Raw genomic sequence first — 16066 nt, 5'->3', positions numbered from 1 at the left:
GTAAATAATTATACCTAGTTACAAAGCCACCAGCAGTATATGAATGTTCTTTAACCTCAAATAACATTGGGGTACGTTTTTCTTTAGGTTTGATAGATCTAATGTCCTATAGAAGTAAATCAGTGGTACTTCATTATATTTAGTTTGTATGTTTAAATAAGTAGAAAGATACCGTGTCCTTCACTTTTTAAAAATCTTTGTTTTCATTATTTATTTACTAATTTTTTTCTTTTGGCATATGTAGATAATGCAGCATGAGAAAATCCAAAGAGACACAGTATGACCTCTTCCCAAAGTCCATGGTGGCAGTTGTGAAGCATGTTCAGATGTTTTAAACTAAATCTTCTCTGCCAGCCAGCCTTAGAAGTTCTATTTTCCTGATGCCGTTGAAGGATTTACCCTGTTTAATATGACTCAAGCAAATTTGGAGAGAGGAACTTTTTAAAAAAGAAAACAAAAAGAATTTTTCTGGTAACAACGTTAGAGTAGCTGATAAAATCAGTGCTTTGCCTAATAAGGATGATCACCTTTTGATGATTTTCATGGATATTATTTATTACAGATTTTCTTTTGTCCCTCCCCCATCTTTGAAACTTTTACTTTAAAAATTTTCAAACATATAGTGCAAACCTTTTTAGTCATTCTTGATTTTTTCTCTTATTCTCTTGCAACCCGAAACAGAATATTAACTAAAAAGATGGCTTTTAAAATACAACTATTGTTTGTCTTACCTTGCTTACAGAGAACATATCAGGGAGGGATAATTACTCTGCTTGGCACTCAGTGTTCTACAGAAACCTCCTAGGTAACCCTAGTCTCAGTATAGCACAGAAGTGGGTGAGTCAAGGGACAAGATATGGAAGCTCTTAAAAATTCAGCTCCTGAATTAAATCCTTATAGAATACACATTTAGATGCACCAAATATAAACATACTTATTTGAGTAAAAGCCAAAGGGTGTGTGGAGTCAGGGTGGATTAATTTATTGCCAAAGGTAGATTTCAGTAAACTTCTGCCACTTCCTTATATTAATGAATATAATTGAAATTTTAGTTTATTCACTATGCTTTAATCTGTTGCAAAAATATGATCTGCTTTTAGTAATTCATTTAATTCAACTTGTTGGCACAACTTATCGGTTCCTGCTTTTTCTTTTCTTTGCAGTATATGGAGCCCATTTTTGCTTCTTTAAATGGCATGTCAGATATTCTTCATGGAATTTTTCTAGTTGCTAACTTTATATGTTCAGTTTAGAAATATAAGTCTTCATTAAAAACTTGTCATTGAATCCATTTACCCACTTAGTTTAGAATTGGTCTAAATGTTATTTTATCAGTTATTTTCCTTTCAGTTGAGTGAGCCTTCCTCAACACTAAACTTTTTGGCTTATCTTTAAAAGTTTCAAATACTATGTTTTACTTGTTCTCTAAATTGGTTTCTTTTTTTTTTTTTTTTACCCCAACACTTGCTTCTTTATACCTAACTGAACTCATGAATAATAATAATGATTCTGGAAAGAAAAGTGTATGTCAATAAATTGAGTATATGAAGATCAAAATAATATTGTGAGTTAAAATGGCATGTTGTTTATAAGTAAAAATATCTGCTCTGGCCATATTGCCAAAAGTCAGTTGGTGATATTTTTACTTGTCATGAATTGCTAGGCCGAATTCCATATTCTTATCTTAGCTGATAAACTTTGTTTTGATTTTAGGCTGCTTTCTTTCTAAGACGTCTTATATAGTGGGCAGTGTAGTAATTCATACCATTTGAAATGCGTATAATTTATAGAAAAGTCTGTGGTCTAGAATGATACTGCAGTCCATAGTGTTCCATTGTTTTCTGAGTAGTTTGGCATTCATAGAACAAAAAGGATTATTGAGGTCCTTTATTCAAGTTTTCTAAAGACAAATTCTAAACAGAAAGACAGTGATAGAGGACTGCCTCTTTTATCATTATTCAGAGATTGGAAAAAATAAAGCTTCAAAGGAGATCTCTTTTAATAAATAGCATCAGTAGGATCTATTACTGCAAACTGCATGGTTGTCTTTCTCAGCTTTAAGAGTCCAATTGAAAAAAACTGAAGTCTTGGCCAAATTGAAATCTTCAGCCAAACCTGTGTTTTAAATGTGCTTTTGGCTTTACCTTAAAAATAATCTTTTGGAAAAACAGTGATAGATCATTGACTAAACTAGTGGTCTTTTGAAAAATGTTGGTTTGTTGAATTCTGCATTTCCCTTCGTGTGCTTTTTTTCTTTTCTTCTGTCTCTTCTTATTCTGTAGATTCAGATCCAGGACATACAAGTGAAAATTGGGGGGAGAGACTTATATCTTCTTACAGGACATACTCAGGTAATTAGATTATCAGGGGCACCTGTTTAGCCAGTGGTTTCTGTCACATTTACAAGTAATTGTTGTACTATAAATAACTTCCTTTCAAACCAGTATATAAGTATCGTTGGTTGAAAAGTGAACTACATGAGTGACACTGAATTTTCTAGTTTTTGTTTGAGGTGTCTGGTGCATCATATCCAACATGTGCTATTTATGAACATTTTAAGCAGGACTACTATGTACCACTACTCAGTAGTTGCGCAGCACAACATGGGGCTACCGTTCACATAGAAACCAGTATAAAATTCAGCCCCTTGGAGTTGTGCAGTGCAGCAATTCCTATGGGAAGATGCTCAAGGTCCTTGGTCTCTTTTGCTCTATACTCTTTATAAGATATACACCATATGTACTGGTTTTGATAGTGTCATCTTACTATTTAATCATGCATTGTTTTTTAAAAAAAATTTTTTTTTAGTTTTTGGTTGAACTGTCTTTAGCCTATTGACTTTGCTGCCCATGTTGAATTTAACAGTGGATTAAAACAACAGCTTTCCTGGAGAAATGCCATTACCATGAACTGTGTTGGAACTGCTTTATTTGGCTATGGCACCAGGTTAGGCTTCATAATTGCTCCAGATAGAAGAATAGAGGAGAATGTATAAGTGCTATCTTATGTGAAAACTAACTAGTTAAGTGTTTTGATTGTCCTTTTTTTTTTTAATGGGCTTATATTTTTATCTCTTAATTTTTTTATAATATAAAATATTGTTTAGTCCCTGGGTGTCCAAGTGTCCAGTTTTCAGCATATGACATTTAGCTAATAAAAGCTGAAATAAACCTTCTGTTTCTGGTATATTTTATATTTTATAAATTTGTGAGGGAGGTGTAGAGCCAAATATTACTCTTAAAATTATCCTGAAGGGTACTAACTGAGCTGATAAGTTAGTACTTGATTATCAAAATTCGGGGGTAAAGGACATGTTTACAATCAGCATTAAATTAAAAAAGCCCACGCTTACTGTGGAGTTGGGTATACATTTCTAAAACAGGACTCCTCAGGGCCTGGGTATACCTGAAAGAGGTATATGGGATGAAACTATCCATGATCTGAGTAGTATTGCTGGAAATCAAAAGATAATAAGCACCTACATTTTAGAAATTCTTGTAGATGCTTTAGAACCAGAGAGCAATGGCAACATTTTTTTCTCAGACTTGAAGTGCATTCCAAATGTGATTGATTTAGTTATATTCATCTGAATTAATGGAGTTGCAGCTCCATTGCTCCATTCCTTCCCCAGTGACTGCTTTGTGGGGAAGTATCATATTCTTTAGTTTTTGAGAGGCTGGTTGGTTTATGAGCCAGTTCCCCAAGAAAGAAATTTGTTTCTTCTTCTTGATATACCCTACACTTAATTGGGATGTGACTGTATTGAGCTTTTTGTTTATTCTGACAACTCCTGAAAAGAAAGCATTCATTTTTGAGATTATAAGACTGAGACATCTCTGTTATTTCTAAAGATCTTCTGAACCTTGAAATAAAGAATGTTGGATTGTGGATAATCTATTTCTCTGTTTTTCTTTAGTCTTAAGTAAATCACTTGGATTTTTTTTTAAAAATCTCTAGAGTGGTCGAGTGGAATTTCAGTTCTAGAGGAGACTGTGCTAAATGAGCACGTGTCAGTATTCCTCTGTGTAAATTTTAAAATTCTGACCCATTTTTTGGACAAATAGTTCAGTTGTCAAACTTGAGAAGTACCTAACTTTCTCAAATACACATGATCATTTTTTACTTATGACCGGTCAGGAAATAAGTTCTTCACAGTATAGATCCCACATAGTCAAAAGTTTTGTTGAATGCTTTACACTTGAGAAAGCACACTTTGGGACATACTAATCTAACACAATTTTGAAGAATGGTATTAATCTAGCTATCTTACACCCAGCATCTGTTTACTTACCTTCTTTTCCTATCTTATGTAAAGCATGAACTCAGACAAATGACTAAGGTAAACTCAATTAAAGAAAAACAGAGTTCAGATTGGATGCTAGTATTTAATTTGAATTTTTGCTTAATGTATCGCTTGAGAGCATATTCTTTTTAAAACATTGCATGAAATGTAATGAGAAGCAGAAAATTCATTGTTTTGTAAATGAGAAAGTACGAAAATTTCCCCAAAATTTAAGAAAATATTTTAAAGAAAGATTCTCTGTACATTTTCTTCATTTTGTTTCCTCCAATTACTAGATGTCACTTCTTTTTAAAAAAAAACTTTTCTCCTTTTTATAAAATTTTACAGTATTAAATATTTTAATTTTAGAAAAGTACATTCGTTATATTTAAAGATTTGTTATTTAGGCAGAAAATCATTAAAACAATAATTATGGTTCCTCATTAAATATGAGAGAACAGAAGCATACAGAATATTATTAGAAGAAAGTATATGTTTTGGAAAAAAAATGGGCTTCTCTTAAAAACCTGTAAGGGCTTTATAATAAATTTAGTAAGTTAGATGAGACACTGTGCTGAAACTGGATTTATACTAAAGTGGACCATTAATAATAAAATAAGAAACAGGAAAATAAACAATATTTAGAACTATTAATAAAGGCTGACTTAAGTAAATCTTGAAGTTTTTTGTTTTTGTTATGTAAAATTAAGTATCAACACGATGGACATTTTAGGAGCTATTGAATTTTGAGTGATTTCTGGGCAGCAGAGTTTAAATGTTCTGATCTCTTAATTTTTCTAGGCCATTAGGATGCCAACCATTGTATCCTAATTAAATAAGTGGCTCGCTGCAAGAATTACTACTTTTAAGTTCTTATGCCTTAAATGATTATATATTTAACAATAATTAAGTAATACCAAATTATAACTAGTTTCTTGAAACTTGCTAGATTAATAAATGCTTATCACCTGGAATAGTCTATCTGTTGGCCACATCTGCCTAGGGAAAAAAAAATGCAATATTTACTACTAAACCTTCTCTTCTTCCATTTTTGCTGTGTTCTATGTTTATTTTTGAAATTTACTTATTTATCTTTGTTAGTCCCCCTTTGCAGGGACCCTCAATCCCCGATCAATAATTCTCAGATAATTTGTATAGGATTTCCCAAGAAATAAGATGCCTAGACACTTAATAAGCAGACATTAACTCACACCTGAATTATCTCCCAGAGAAGTCCTAGAACAGCTATCTGTATCTCTCGGACTTACAGAATCCAGTTCCACCTGAAGTTCCTGGCACTTGATGGGGAATGCTGGCTGCATTGCCAAAGGATTTCCCAAGTAGCTCAACCTGAGAACTGGCTTTATGATGGATCAAATCTCTTTGAAAAAAATGCTTAGACATTTTGGATCTTTGCACAATCTCTGTTAACCACCCCCACATACCCACACACATGCAGAATCTTTAATTTGCTCATTTTTAACTTTGATCAGGATCATTCCATGTTCAGCTATCCTGTGTCTGGGATAAGGTGATCTGATGCTGTTTTTCAGTAATTACTTCGTGTGATGAGACTTGTCTTAAATACTTATCTCATTAGATTATGCAAATCATCAGTGGAATTAGGGAAGTAATTTGAAGGAACATTGCTAATAAGGACAGCAGTAATTAAGAAGAATAAAACTATAATGAATGAAGAGAAGCTTCAAAGATGTGATACTAAGGAATGTTTGAAGTGTTGTTGAGGAAGTTTAATTTTAAAAGAACAAATTGTTAAAATACAAATTATACTAGGAATAAATTTCCAAATCTTAATTTTCAGAAAACAGAATTAATATATATTTTTTCAAAGCATTCAGGAGGAAAATTGCTCATATAATACAATAAAAGTCTAGTGTTCTTTTGTTAGCCTATTACTAGTTTATGTTTCTCAAATACATGTATAGCATCTGTTTTTTAAAAGTTTTCTTATGTTTTGCTTTTCAGTACTTGCATTTGTTTCAGATTCTTACATATTTGTTAATAATTCCAGAGAAAGAAGGTCCAGAAAAGAAGAAAACAAAAAAGGAAGCTGGAAATAAGAAGTCCACGCCAGTTAGCATTCTTTTTGGTTATCCACTCTCTGAGCGGAAGCAGATGGCACTCCTTATGCAGATGACAGCAAGAGACAACAGTCCAGGTGACACCATCATTGAGTACATGTGTATTCTTAGTTTGCCTCAGATTCCACCCGTGTCTTAACAATTACTTTAAATTTTTATTTTTCTTGTATTTAATAAAAATTTCTTATAAGTTTGGGGGCACCTGGGTGGCTCCGTTGGTTAAGCGTCTGACTCCAGCTTGGGTCATGGTCTCCCGGTTTGGGAGTTTGAGCTCTGCGTCGGGCTCCATGCTGACAACTCAGAGCCTGGAGCCTGCTTCAGATTCTGTGTCTCCCTCTCTCTCCGCCCCTCCCCCTCGCACATGTGCACACGCTTGCTTTCAAAAATATTTTAAAATTTAAAAACTTCTTGTAAGTGTAATTTTACGTTTATTTGGGTGATAATTGTTTATTGTCTGTATCCTCCACCAGATGAGAATCTATACAGGAGCGGGGGATCTTTGCACTTAGTGGATATTCAGTAAATATTTGTCAGCTAAATTGGGTAATTTAGAAATGGTCATTCCAAAAAAAAAAAAAAGAGTCCATTGCTGCACTGTGTGCTTTCACCTTACTGAAGCATCTTTACTCTAGTTTCTGTAAAGCTGCTTCTAGGTTTATAGTTTACTTTTCAGTTGCAAGCACCCTGCCGATAAACTGGTAATCTTATCACATTAGTACTTTTGTTTATTTATTTATTTTTTTAATATGAAATTTATTGTCAGATTGGTTTCCATACAACACCCAGTGCTCGTCCCAACAGGTGCCCTCCTCAGTACCCATCACCAGTACTTTTAGAAGCCATAATGTAATCCATGCTTTATTGTTTGAGATCTAAATTATTTTAAAAGGGAAAATATTTGTGATATGCTATGTAAATTTATTTCGTATTTCATTTCACACTTCTGATTAATGTGTTGTACTACGTGTATGTGTGTGGGTGGGGAAGAGTTGTTTCTATACTGTGCCCTCCAAAAATAATTAGGATGGGTTACCAACAGAACCAGAACAAGGGAACTACCCAACTCACTAATTTTTTGAAAGCTATAAAAAGCTAGGTAAAATCCAGATAGCTGGGCAGAGATGATAATTACTATTGACCATTGAATGCATTCTGGCAACCAACGACACAAAATTTTAAGTTGTATAGTTCTTATTGACTAATAAAGTAAATCAGTTTTGTCTAGAGAAAAAAAATTTCTTTGGGCTCTGAATTCAAGGCATCTTTATATAAGATTTTGGGTAACTTAACAGACACTGTTGAAATGCATTGAAAAGGATAGTTTTCTCTGGTGAAGCTTTCCCGTATTGGCTTTTTAAAAAAACTATGACAACATGGTAAAATTTTTAAGAGCTTCTATGTATTGTAGTTTCCATCAAATCATTGGTATATCTAATCTTAAACTAATGAACACATTAGGGCTTCCTGCTTTTTTAAGTAGAGCGTGTTGTTTTTGGTTATTCTCCTGCCTTCCACACCCCCACACCCCCCCCCCAGTTTTTGCATGACTGTAGCCAAATTAAAGATCCTACGCATTGTTGCGGCGCCTGGGTGGCTCAGTCGGTTAAGCATCCGACTTCGGCTCAGGTCGTGATCTCATGGTCCGTGGGTTCGAGCCCCGCGTCGGACTCTGTGCTGACAGCTCAGAGCCTGGAGCCTGTTTCAGATTCTGTGTCTCCCTCTTTCTCTGACCCTCCCCCGTTCATTCTCTCTCTCTCTCTCTCTCTCTCCCTCTCTCTCCCTCTCTCTCTCTCTCTCTCTCTCTCAAAAATAAATAAATGTTAAAAAAAATTTTTTTTTAAAAAAAGATGCTATGCATTGTTAAAACTTCAAATGTTTCTGTAAAATGTTGACCTTGTGTCAGATATAATAGTTAGATGAGAAGACTTATTTTTAAGAACTCATTTTGTTATACCATGAATTTCTATCCTTAGAATAAATTAGGAGGCAAAAAGTTAATCTTGCCACGTCTCCAGTGTTCCTTCTAGAAGTTTTCTAGGTATAAACATACAGATACATGTTTCATTGTAGGGTTTTTGTTTTTTTTAAGGCAAATTCTATCCCTGACGTGGGACTTGAATTCACAACCCCGAGATCAAGAGTCACATGCTCCACTGTCTTGAGCCAGCCAGGCTCTCTATGTAATTTGTGTTTTAAAATTTAAATAAGATCATACTATAATGCAGTTGATTCTTTTCATATAAGGATTTTTAGTCAACTTTATTAATATATGTAGAACTAGAGTGGAAAACTTTCAAAATATGAAGCTGTTTGCCAACATACAAGCATACGCGTAGTTTAGGATTCATTACTTTATCCATTATGTAATTAATTTCTCCTGTTTCTGTTATGTTTACCCTGGTTGCCATTATGGATAGTACTATTTTTATTTTATGTATATGAATATTATTTTGAAATGGCTAACAAAATTTTGTATGAATTAATTCCTTGCAAGTTGCTTGGATTAAAAAATATGTCCTTTTGTTTTTAAGAAACTGAACAGCTAATTTTAATAAATAATTTGACTATAAAGATTATAGTAAAATTCATTTATTCATTCAACAAGTATTGCATGAGTACCACCGTGTGCCAAAAAGTCTTCTAAACAGTTGAGATACAGTAACGAATAAGATAGACACTAAGACTGTGTCTGTGCTCTTATGGAGTGTACTTCCAGAAGTCCAGATAAGAAACTGTTACTGACACAATGCACTTTAAAATCCAAAATGTAAATTTTAAGCTTTTTTTCTTATTGGGGACAGAATGATGTTACTTGAGTGCCCTAATCATGTCAATTTGCAAGAAAATTTCTATATGATGCTAGAAAATTATTTTCCATAGACTTTCCTCTTAGAACATTTGTTTCTTTTAAATAATTGTAAATTTTCAGAATTAATTATTAGCACTGTACATATGTCTGGAATCCTTAACTGATTAAGAAACCTTTTGTTTTGTTTTGTTTTTGTCCCAGTAGTTCTAAAATGGGGACAAGAGGGAGAACTTTGGGTATTATCTTGTTTAACATTCTTATTTTTGGTATAGAGACTGGAACAAAAATCAAAAGATGGGACTCAAAGCAATTTTTTTTCTGATTAGCCCACTTTTTAAAGGCCTTCCCAGACGTCCTTATTTCTTGTAGATCTTAAGCTTCATTTTAATGCTAAAATCATCCATGACCTCAATTTGAACTTAATATCCGAATAGAACTCTAACACTTTGTCTGAGTTCCAAAGTGTGAACTCTAGCCTTCAGTGTCATTTCATCTAGGTGTTAGAGTAAGAGTAACATGCCATGAAAAATACATTTTTTTTTTTCAAAAAAATTTTTTAATGTTTATTTATTTTTGAGAGAGAGCATGAGCAGAGGAAGGCAGAGAGAGAGGGAGACACAGAATCCTAAGCAGGATCCAGGCTCTGAGCTGTCAGCACAGAGCCTGACATGGGGCTTGAACTCACAAACTGTGAGATCATGACCTGAGCCAATTTCGGACGCCCAGCCAACTGAGCCACCCTGGTGCCCCGAGAAATACATATTTTTTGCAGTTTATCAAATTATTCATTTAGCAAACACTTTTACAGTACATACTGGATACTTTGTTACCAATTTAAGGCAATTTTATGAATTGATAAAACATTTTTTCTGTATTTGTTCATGCAATATTTGATAACCCTACAGGAAGATCTACTCAGTGTATTTTGGGTTAAATTATTAATATATCATCCAAGCAAAGTTTTGGATTGTTAGGGTGAGAAGATACTCCCCCATTCCAGGAAATTGCACATTACAAAGCTTTCCATGAACATTCAAAATATTCAGTCTAGAACTTTCGTTAACTTTCTTTTTTCTTACAGATTCCACACCAAATCATCCATCACAAACGACACCAGCCCAGAAGAAAACTCCCAGTTCCTCATCTCGACAAAAAGACAAAGTTAATAAAAGAAATGAACGTGGTGAAACTCCTTTACACATGGCAGCTATTCGAGGAGATGTGAAACAAGTCAAAGAATTAATAAGTTTAGGGGCAAATGTGAATGTGAAAGATTTTGCAGGTAAGACTAGTAATTAAAAACTAATTCTCAGGACCTAAAATTGATCGTTGAAACAGATTCTGATTACATTTTAATCTGTATTCTGTCTTCCTCTTGCTAATACAAAAGAGTTCTAAAAGTGTAGTATATTATAAAATTCTTTTGGAGTATGCACATAAACCCTGATCCTCTGCTATAATTCCATGTCAAGAACTACTCAAATTTTTAAATATTAAATGAGTATTTTAGTTGATATATTACCACAAAATTCTTTATCTAATTTAGGTTCTATTGTAGATAAATTAGATTTACATAATGTTTTCCAAGTGTTAATTCTTTCATAAGTCTTTCAAGAATGTTTATTAACTTGAACATGAGAACTTTAAGAGCATTGGTGGTGTTTTCATTTTAATTACTCAAATACCATACCAGTACATTCTTACTGTAAAGAATTCAAACAGTAAAAGCATGCAGGGAACAATACAGAGATTCCCATACTTCACATACTACAATACAGATTCTTTCTTTGCCACAAAACTATTGTTAACAATTTGAAGGTTGTCCTTTCTGTACATTTTTATTACCATCTGCATAAAATGAGCCTTTATAGGCTTTTTAAAAAATTAAATCATCCCATCTGTATCTATTGGTCTATAGTTCTACAAACTGCCTTTTTTACTTAATGTGTTACAGATATTTCTGCCAGTACAGATAGGTGGTTCTATTTTATTCAACAGCTGCATTACTATTGCATAGTATAGATTCCATGGACAATAGTTTAGTGAACACTCCTATAGAAATGACTTAGTGTATAGTTACACAAGGATTTCAGAATTTCAGAATGGAAACTGTTAAAGGGGCTACGTATGCAAATGGCCATCCAAAAAAAAAATTTCTCAATTTATACTACCATCAAGAATACATAGAAGAGCCCTTTTTCTCTTCACAAAAGTTAGATATTATCAATTTAATTATTAGCAATCTGACAAATGGAAAAAATTGCCAGATCTAGCCTTTTGCCCATTTGTCTAATGGTTTGGCAGTATTACTAATATGTAAGAGCCTCTTGTCTTTAGTATAGGTTTTAATTCTCTGTCAAATATGTAAAAGTTTTCACTGTGGCTGTGTTTGAATTTTTACTTCATTGTTGTTTATTGTATTTAAAGTTTTAGTTTTTTATGTAATCCTATCAGTTAATCTTTTTATTTATGGGTTCTTTCTGTTTTTTGTTTGTTGTAATAAGGGCTTCTCTGCTCCTACATACCCCTCTGTTTTCTCATTCCCATATTTTGTTTTTGTTCTGCTTTTAAATGTAATGTAGCCCTGTTAGAATACACGTGGAATTGGGGCGCCTGGGTGGCTCAGTCGGTTAAGAGGCTGACTTCGGCTCAGGTCATGATCTCGTGGTCTGTGAGTTCGAGCCTCACGTCGGGCTCTGTGCTGACAACTCGGAGCCCGGAGCCTGTTTCGGATTCTGTGTCTCCCTCTCTCTCTGACCCTCCCCCATTCATGCTCTGTCTCTCTCTGTCTCAAAAATAAATAAACGTTTAAAAAAAAAAAAAAAAAAAAAAAAAAGAATACACGTGGAATTTATGTCTCTGGTGTGAGTGGGGAAGAGGGCAATGTACAGGGTCTCCTTTAAAGAATGAGACACAAAATGCACTTTGATCTAACAATTCCACTTCTAAAGACTTAACTTAAATATTTAGATATGGATATGCATGAAAATTTAGTTGTAAGAATATTTGTTACAGTATTGTTTTTAATATCTTAAAAACCAGGAGGCACCGGGGTGGCTCAGTCAGGTAAGTGTCCGACTTTGGTTCAGGTCATAATCTCACGGTTGGTGAGTTCAAGCCCTGTGTTGGACTCTGTGCTGACAGCTCAGAGCCTGGAGCCAGCTTCATATTCTGTGTCTTCTTCTTTGCCCCTCCCCTGCTTATGTGCGTGCGCGCTCTCTTTCTCTCTCTCTCTCAAAAATAAACATTAAAAAATAAAAAAAAATAAGAATAATCTAAATGCCCAAGAATAGGAGCTTATTTAAATAAGTTACAGTGTACCAACTAGTCCTATACTATTTGTATAAAAGTGTAATGACATGGGAGATTATTTTCACTTCAGTAAATAGAAGAGGGTTAAACAACCTTCCCAGCTTTACTTTAAAATTATATACCTGAGAGAGGTGCCTGGGTGGCCCAGTCAGTTGAGTGTCCAACTCTTGATTTTGGCTCAGCTCATGATCACAGGATCCTGGGGTCAAGCCCCACATTGGGCTGGACGCTAAGCATGGAACCTACTTAAGATTCAAGATTCTCTCTCTCCCTCTGTGCCTTTTCCTGCTCACGCTCTTTCTCTCTAAAATAAAAAATAAACTAAAAAAAAAGAGAGGCACCTGGGTAGCTCAGTTGAGTGCCTGACTCTTGATTTCAGCGCAGGTCATGGGTCTCATGATTCATGGGATTGAGCCCCAAGTCAGCTGTGTGCTAGCACAGAGCCTGCTTAGGATTCTTTCTCCCTCTCTCTGTGCCCCTCCCCACTTGTGCTGCTTGCTCTCTCAAAATGAACTTTAAAAATTAAGTAATAGTAAAAATAGAAAAAAATTACAGATCAAAGAGAGAAAGAGGTTAGAATTAGCTAGATTATTCAAATTTTTATATCTGAGTGGTGGAATTATGGGTGATGCTTATTTTCTGTGTTGTATTTTTTGTTTTCTAATTTCTTTCATTAACACAACTTTTTTTTTCTATCACCAAAGTTATTGTAGTGATAAATTTATTTTAGTTAAAGTAGGTATTAAGTCTTGGAAAAATGAAAACTCTTAAAACATAGAGGCTTTTGTTTGCTGAAATCCCCTAACAAGCTTATTAATTTTTTCCTTTTTCTATTCTTTTTCCATAGTTCAGATGATTATTATACATTACAGCAAGTTTGTATTTATTGGATAAGCTTAAAAATTTAATATTTTGGTAAAATATTTAGCCCCAGTGGAAATAATATTAAATAAATCTTCTGTAAAATTGGTGGTATTCTTAGGTGTTTATTTCCAGTAGCTTGTTAATCATTCCTTTTTCCTTCAGTACTATGTGTATTAGAAGCCATATATCTCACTTACGCAGCTATGTATATAAAACATATTTTTTTAATTAGTGTAAATTAACCATATGTTAAATTAATATGCTAACTTTAGGTTGGACACCATTGCATGAAGCTTGCAACGTTGGATATTATGATGTTGCTAAGATACTTATAGCAGCTGGAGCAGATGTTAACACACAAGGATTAGATGATGACACTCCACTCCATGATTCTGCTAGTAGTGGGCACAGAGATGTAAGTATGATAGAAAAATCAATATACATTTTCAAAATATTAACTCAGCCCAGAGTAATTTAGTTCACTTCTTCGTCATACCATCTCATATTTCACCCATTGCTTGGTGAGCTCATCTGTATTTTATTTTCCCTTTTTCCTGCCTTCTAATTGCTAATTCATATTGTAGTCAAATTTAGTGTTTTATCTAAAACATAAGATTTATTCAACTTGATAGTTAATTAAACAGGTTGGCAAAATTTTATTGCAAGGCCATTCTCCTGTCAGATAGCTAGATGCAGCAGTTAAAACAGGTTTTACTTATAGTGAAAATTTTACCGTCTTGCCCTGCCTATCTATATTTTTCAGACTTATTAATATTTAATGGTCTCTCTCTCTACAACCTTCATTCCTGAATGTTAGCTGATATTATTTATTTAATATATTCAGATGGTTTATATGTATAGTAATAAAAACATAATCAAACATGATTATATATGCTTACAAATTAATGGCACCTTTGAACATCATGTGTAATTTGTTTTGATGTAATTTTATGAACCATTGTAGGTTTTAAATCCATTTGCATTTTCAGTCTTTGTCATGCTGATATCCAAGCTTAAGCCCATCTCTATTGTAATGAAGCTCATGTTTTAAGTGTCTTTAATGCTTAATTGCATTGTGGTAGTCTGCTTACAGTGAGAGCAAATCAGTCTGGGGCACTATTAGGAATGGTTCAAAAGCAGGATTTTGTGTTTCAAATAAAAGTAAAAACTATTTAAAGAGAAAACCTATTAAAGAATATTTGGATATAGTTTAGAAAGTTGAAAAGTACTTTATAGCTTCTAAAGATAACTGCAGGCTCCCCCCCCCTTCCTCCCCACTTCTCAGTATTTTTAGCCAAAAGCAACTACTGTTTATTTTTTTTAATGTTTATTTATTTACTTTGAGAGTGAGAGAGAGAGAGAGAGACAGAGAGGGGGAGAGAGAATCCCAAGCAGGCTCCACGCTGTCAGCACTGAGCCCAACTCAGGGCTCACTCCCACAAACTACGAGATCATAACCTGAGCTGAAATCAAGAGTCGGCCACTTAATCGGCTGAACTACCCAGGCACCCTGCCAAAAACAACTAACATAGGTGTTTCTTCTGTATTTCTAGCAAGATGAAGCTGTCTTGCTTTTTAATTTTTAGTTTTTATTTTTTGACCTCCTGCAGAAGATTTTATTGCTATTCAGATATTCACAGAATCTATATTATGTAGTCTTTACTAGCCTTTATTATAATTGTATTCTCTTTTTTGGATTTTTTTTGTTTGTTTTATTATCTGGGTTAACATATTGCCTTTTCTTCTTTTGTTAATTTAGTTTTCTATGCATCTATATTTGTTCTTCTCTATTCTCTCTGATAAAACTCATTTAGCCTGTAAATAAGGTAAAGCACATTGATCAGTTTATTATTTTTGAGAAATACCTGTGGGATTTTTCATATCCCTGTATATAAGATATCTTGTATCCTGATCTCTTTGGGACTAGTTGCTCTCTAGATCTGAGGCATAGATGCCGTCCTGGAATATCACTTAACCATTAATCCCATGTGGGATTTTCAGTCTTTCCACGAGATTTCTAGTTTCCTGGTGCCCATCTTAACTTTCATTAATTAAATGGTTTGTTCTATTTCCTGCATGGTCATGGATTTCCCCAAGATCCTCATTGCTCTGATGTGGTGTATTTCTCACATTAGAGATCTTCCATTAACTTCTGTTCATTCATATTTGACTGAAGCTCAAAAAAGCCTGACTGACAAGATGTGTAATGTACGGAGTCTGTTGGCTGGTGAGCTTTTCTGTAGTGTGTCTGGTGGAACAAGATGGCTGTTTTGTCAAAGTCTCCTAAATGTCAGTATTTATAGGTTCTTCTCTTGGTATAGATAGTTTCTCCAGAAAGCAATATTCTACTTTCCTGTCTGGATGACATAAGAATGTTTTTCTAGCTTCCTAGAAGCCAAGCAGAGGAGGAATTTTTGTTCGACAGTGGTAAGAGGAGACTCTGAACTCATTCTGTCTTAGAGAAACTTACATTTAATTCTCCTGACTTACAGTAAGATACCATTAAACTGTCTTCCACTGCGCTATCTAAACCCAGAATCTTACTTTCATTTTGAGAAAAACTTTTCTTCAGGGATGGAAAAGGTGCATTCATCTGACTGTGAAGGCTTGAGAATAGAAGCACCATCATTAAAATTAGTACTTCCCTGGTACATCTCAAAGGCCTGAAAGTTTGAACAATGACCACCATATGCCAGG

At 34.1% G+C, this 16066-nt stretch overlaps 1 protein-coding gene across 3 annotated transcripts in view; it reads left to right on the top strand.

The window, feature by feature from the left end:
• The window catches only part of ANKRD12 (ankyrin repeat domain 12), a 128848-nt gene that overhangs the window by 51916 nt on the left and 60866 nt on the right, over positions 1-16066 (top strand). For 2 of the 3 annotated variants that reach the window (XM_060613256.3, XM_060613257.3), the window contains exons 4-7: positions 2283-2351; positions 6315-6461; positions 10275-10475; positions 13642-13784. In XM_060613256.3, the coding sequence (XP_060469239.1) occupies positions 2283-2351; positions 6315-6461; positions 10275-10475; positions 13642-13784 (560 nt within the window). The remainder of the gene's footprint in view (positions 1-2282; positions 2352-6314; positions 6462-10274; positions 10476-13641; positions 13785-16066) is intronic. The other variant, XM_060613259.3, reaches the window with a different exon arrangement.

Source organism: Panthera onca, chromosome D3 (assembly GCF_046562875.1).
Source record: "Panthera onca isolate mPanOnc1 chromosome D3, mPanOnc1 haplotype 2, whole genome shotgun sequence".
In the NCBI taxonomy this organism is placed as follows: Eukaryota; Metazoa; Chordata; class Mammalia; order Carnivora; family Felidae; genus Panthera; species Panthera onca.
Note: the sequence above shows the minus strand (reverse complement) of the source record. Positions and strands in the feature narration are given on the sequence as shown.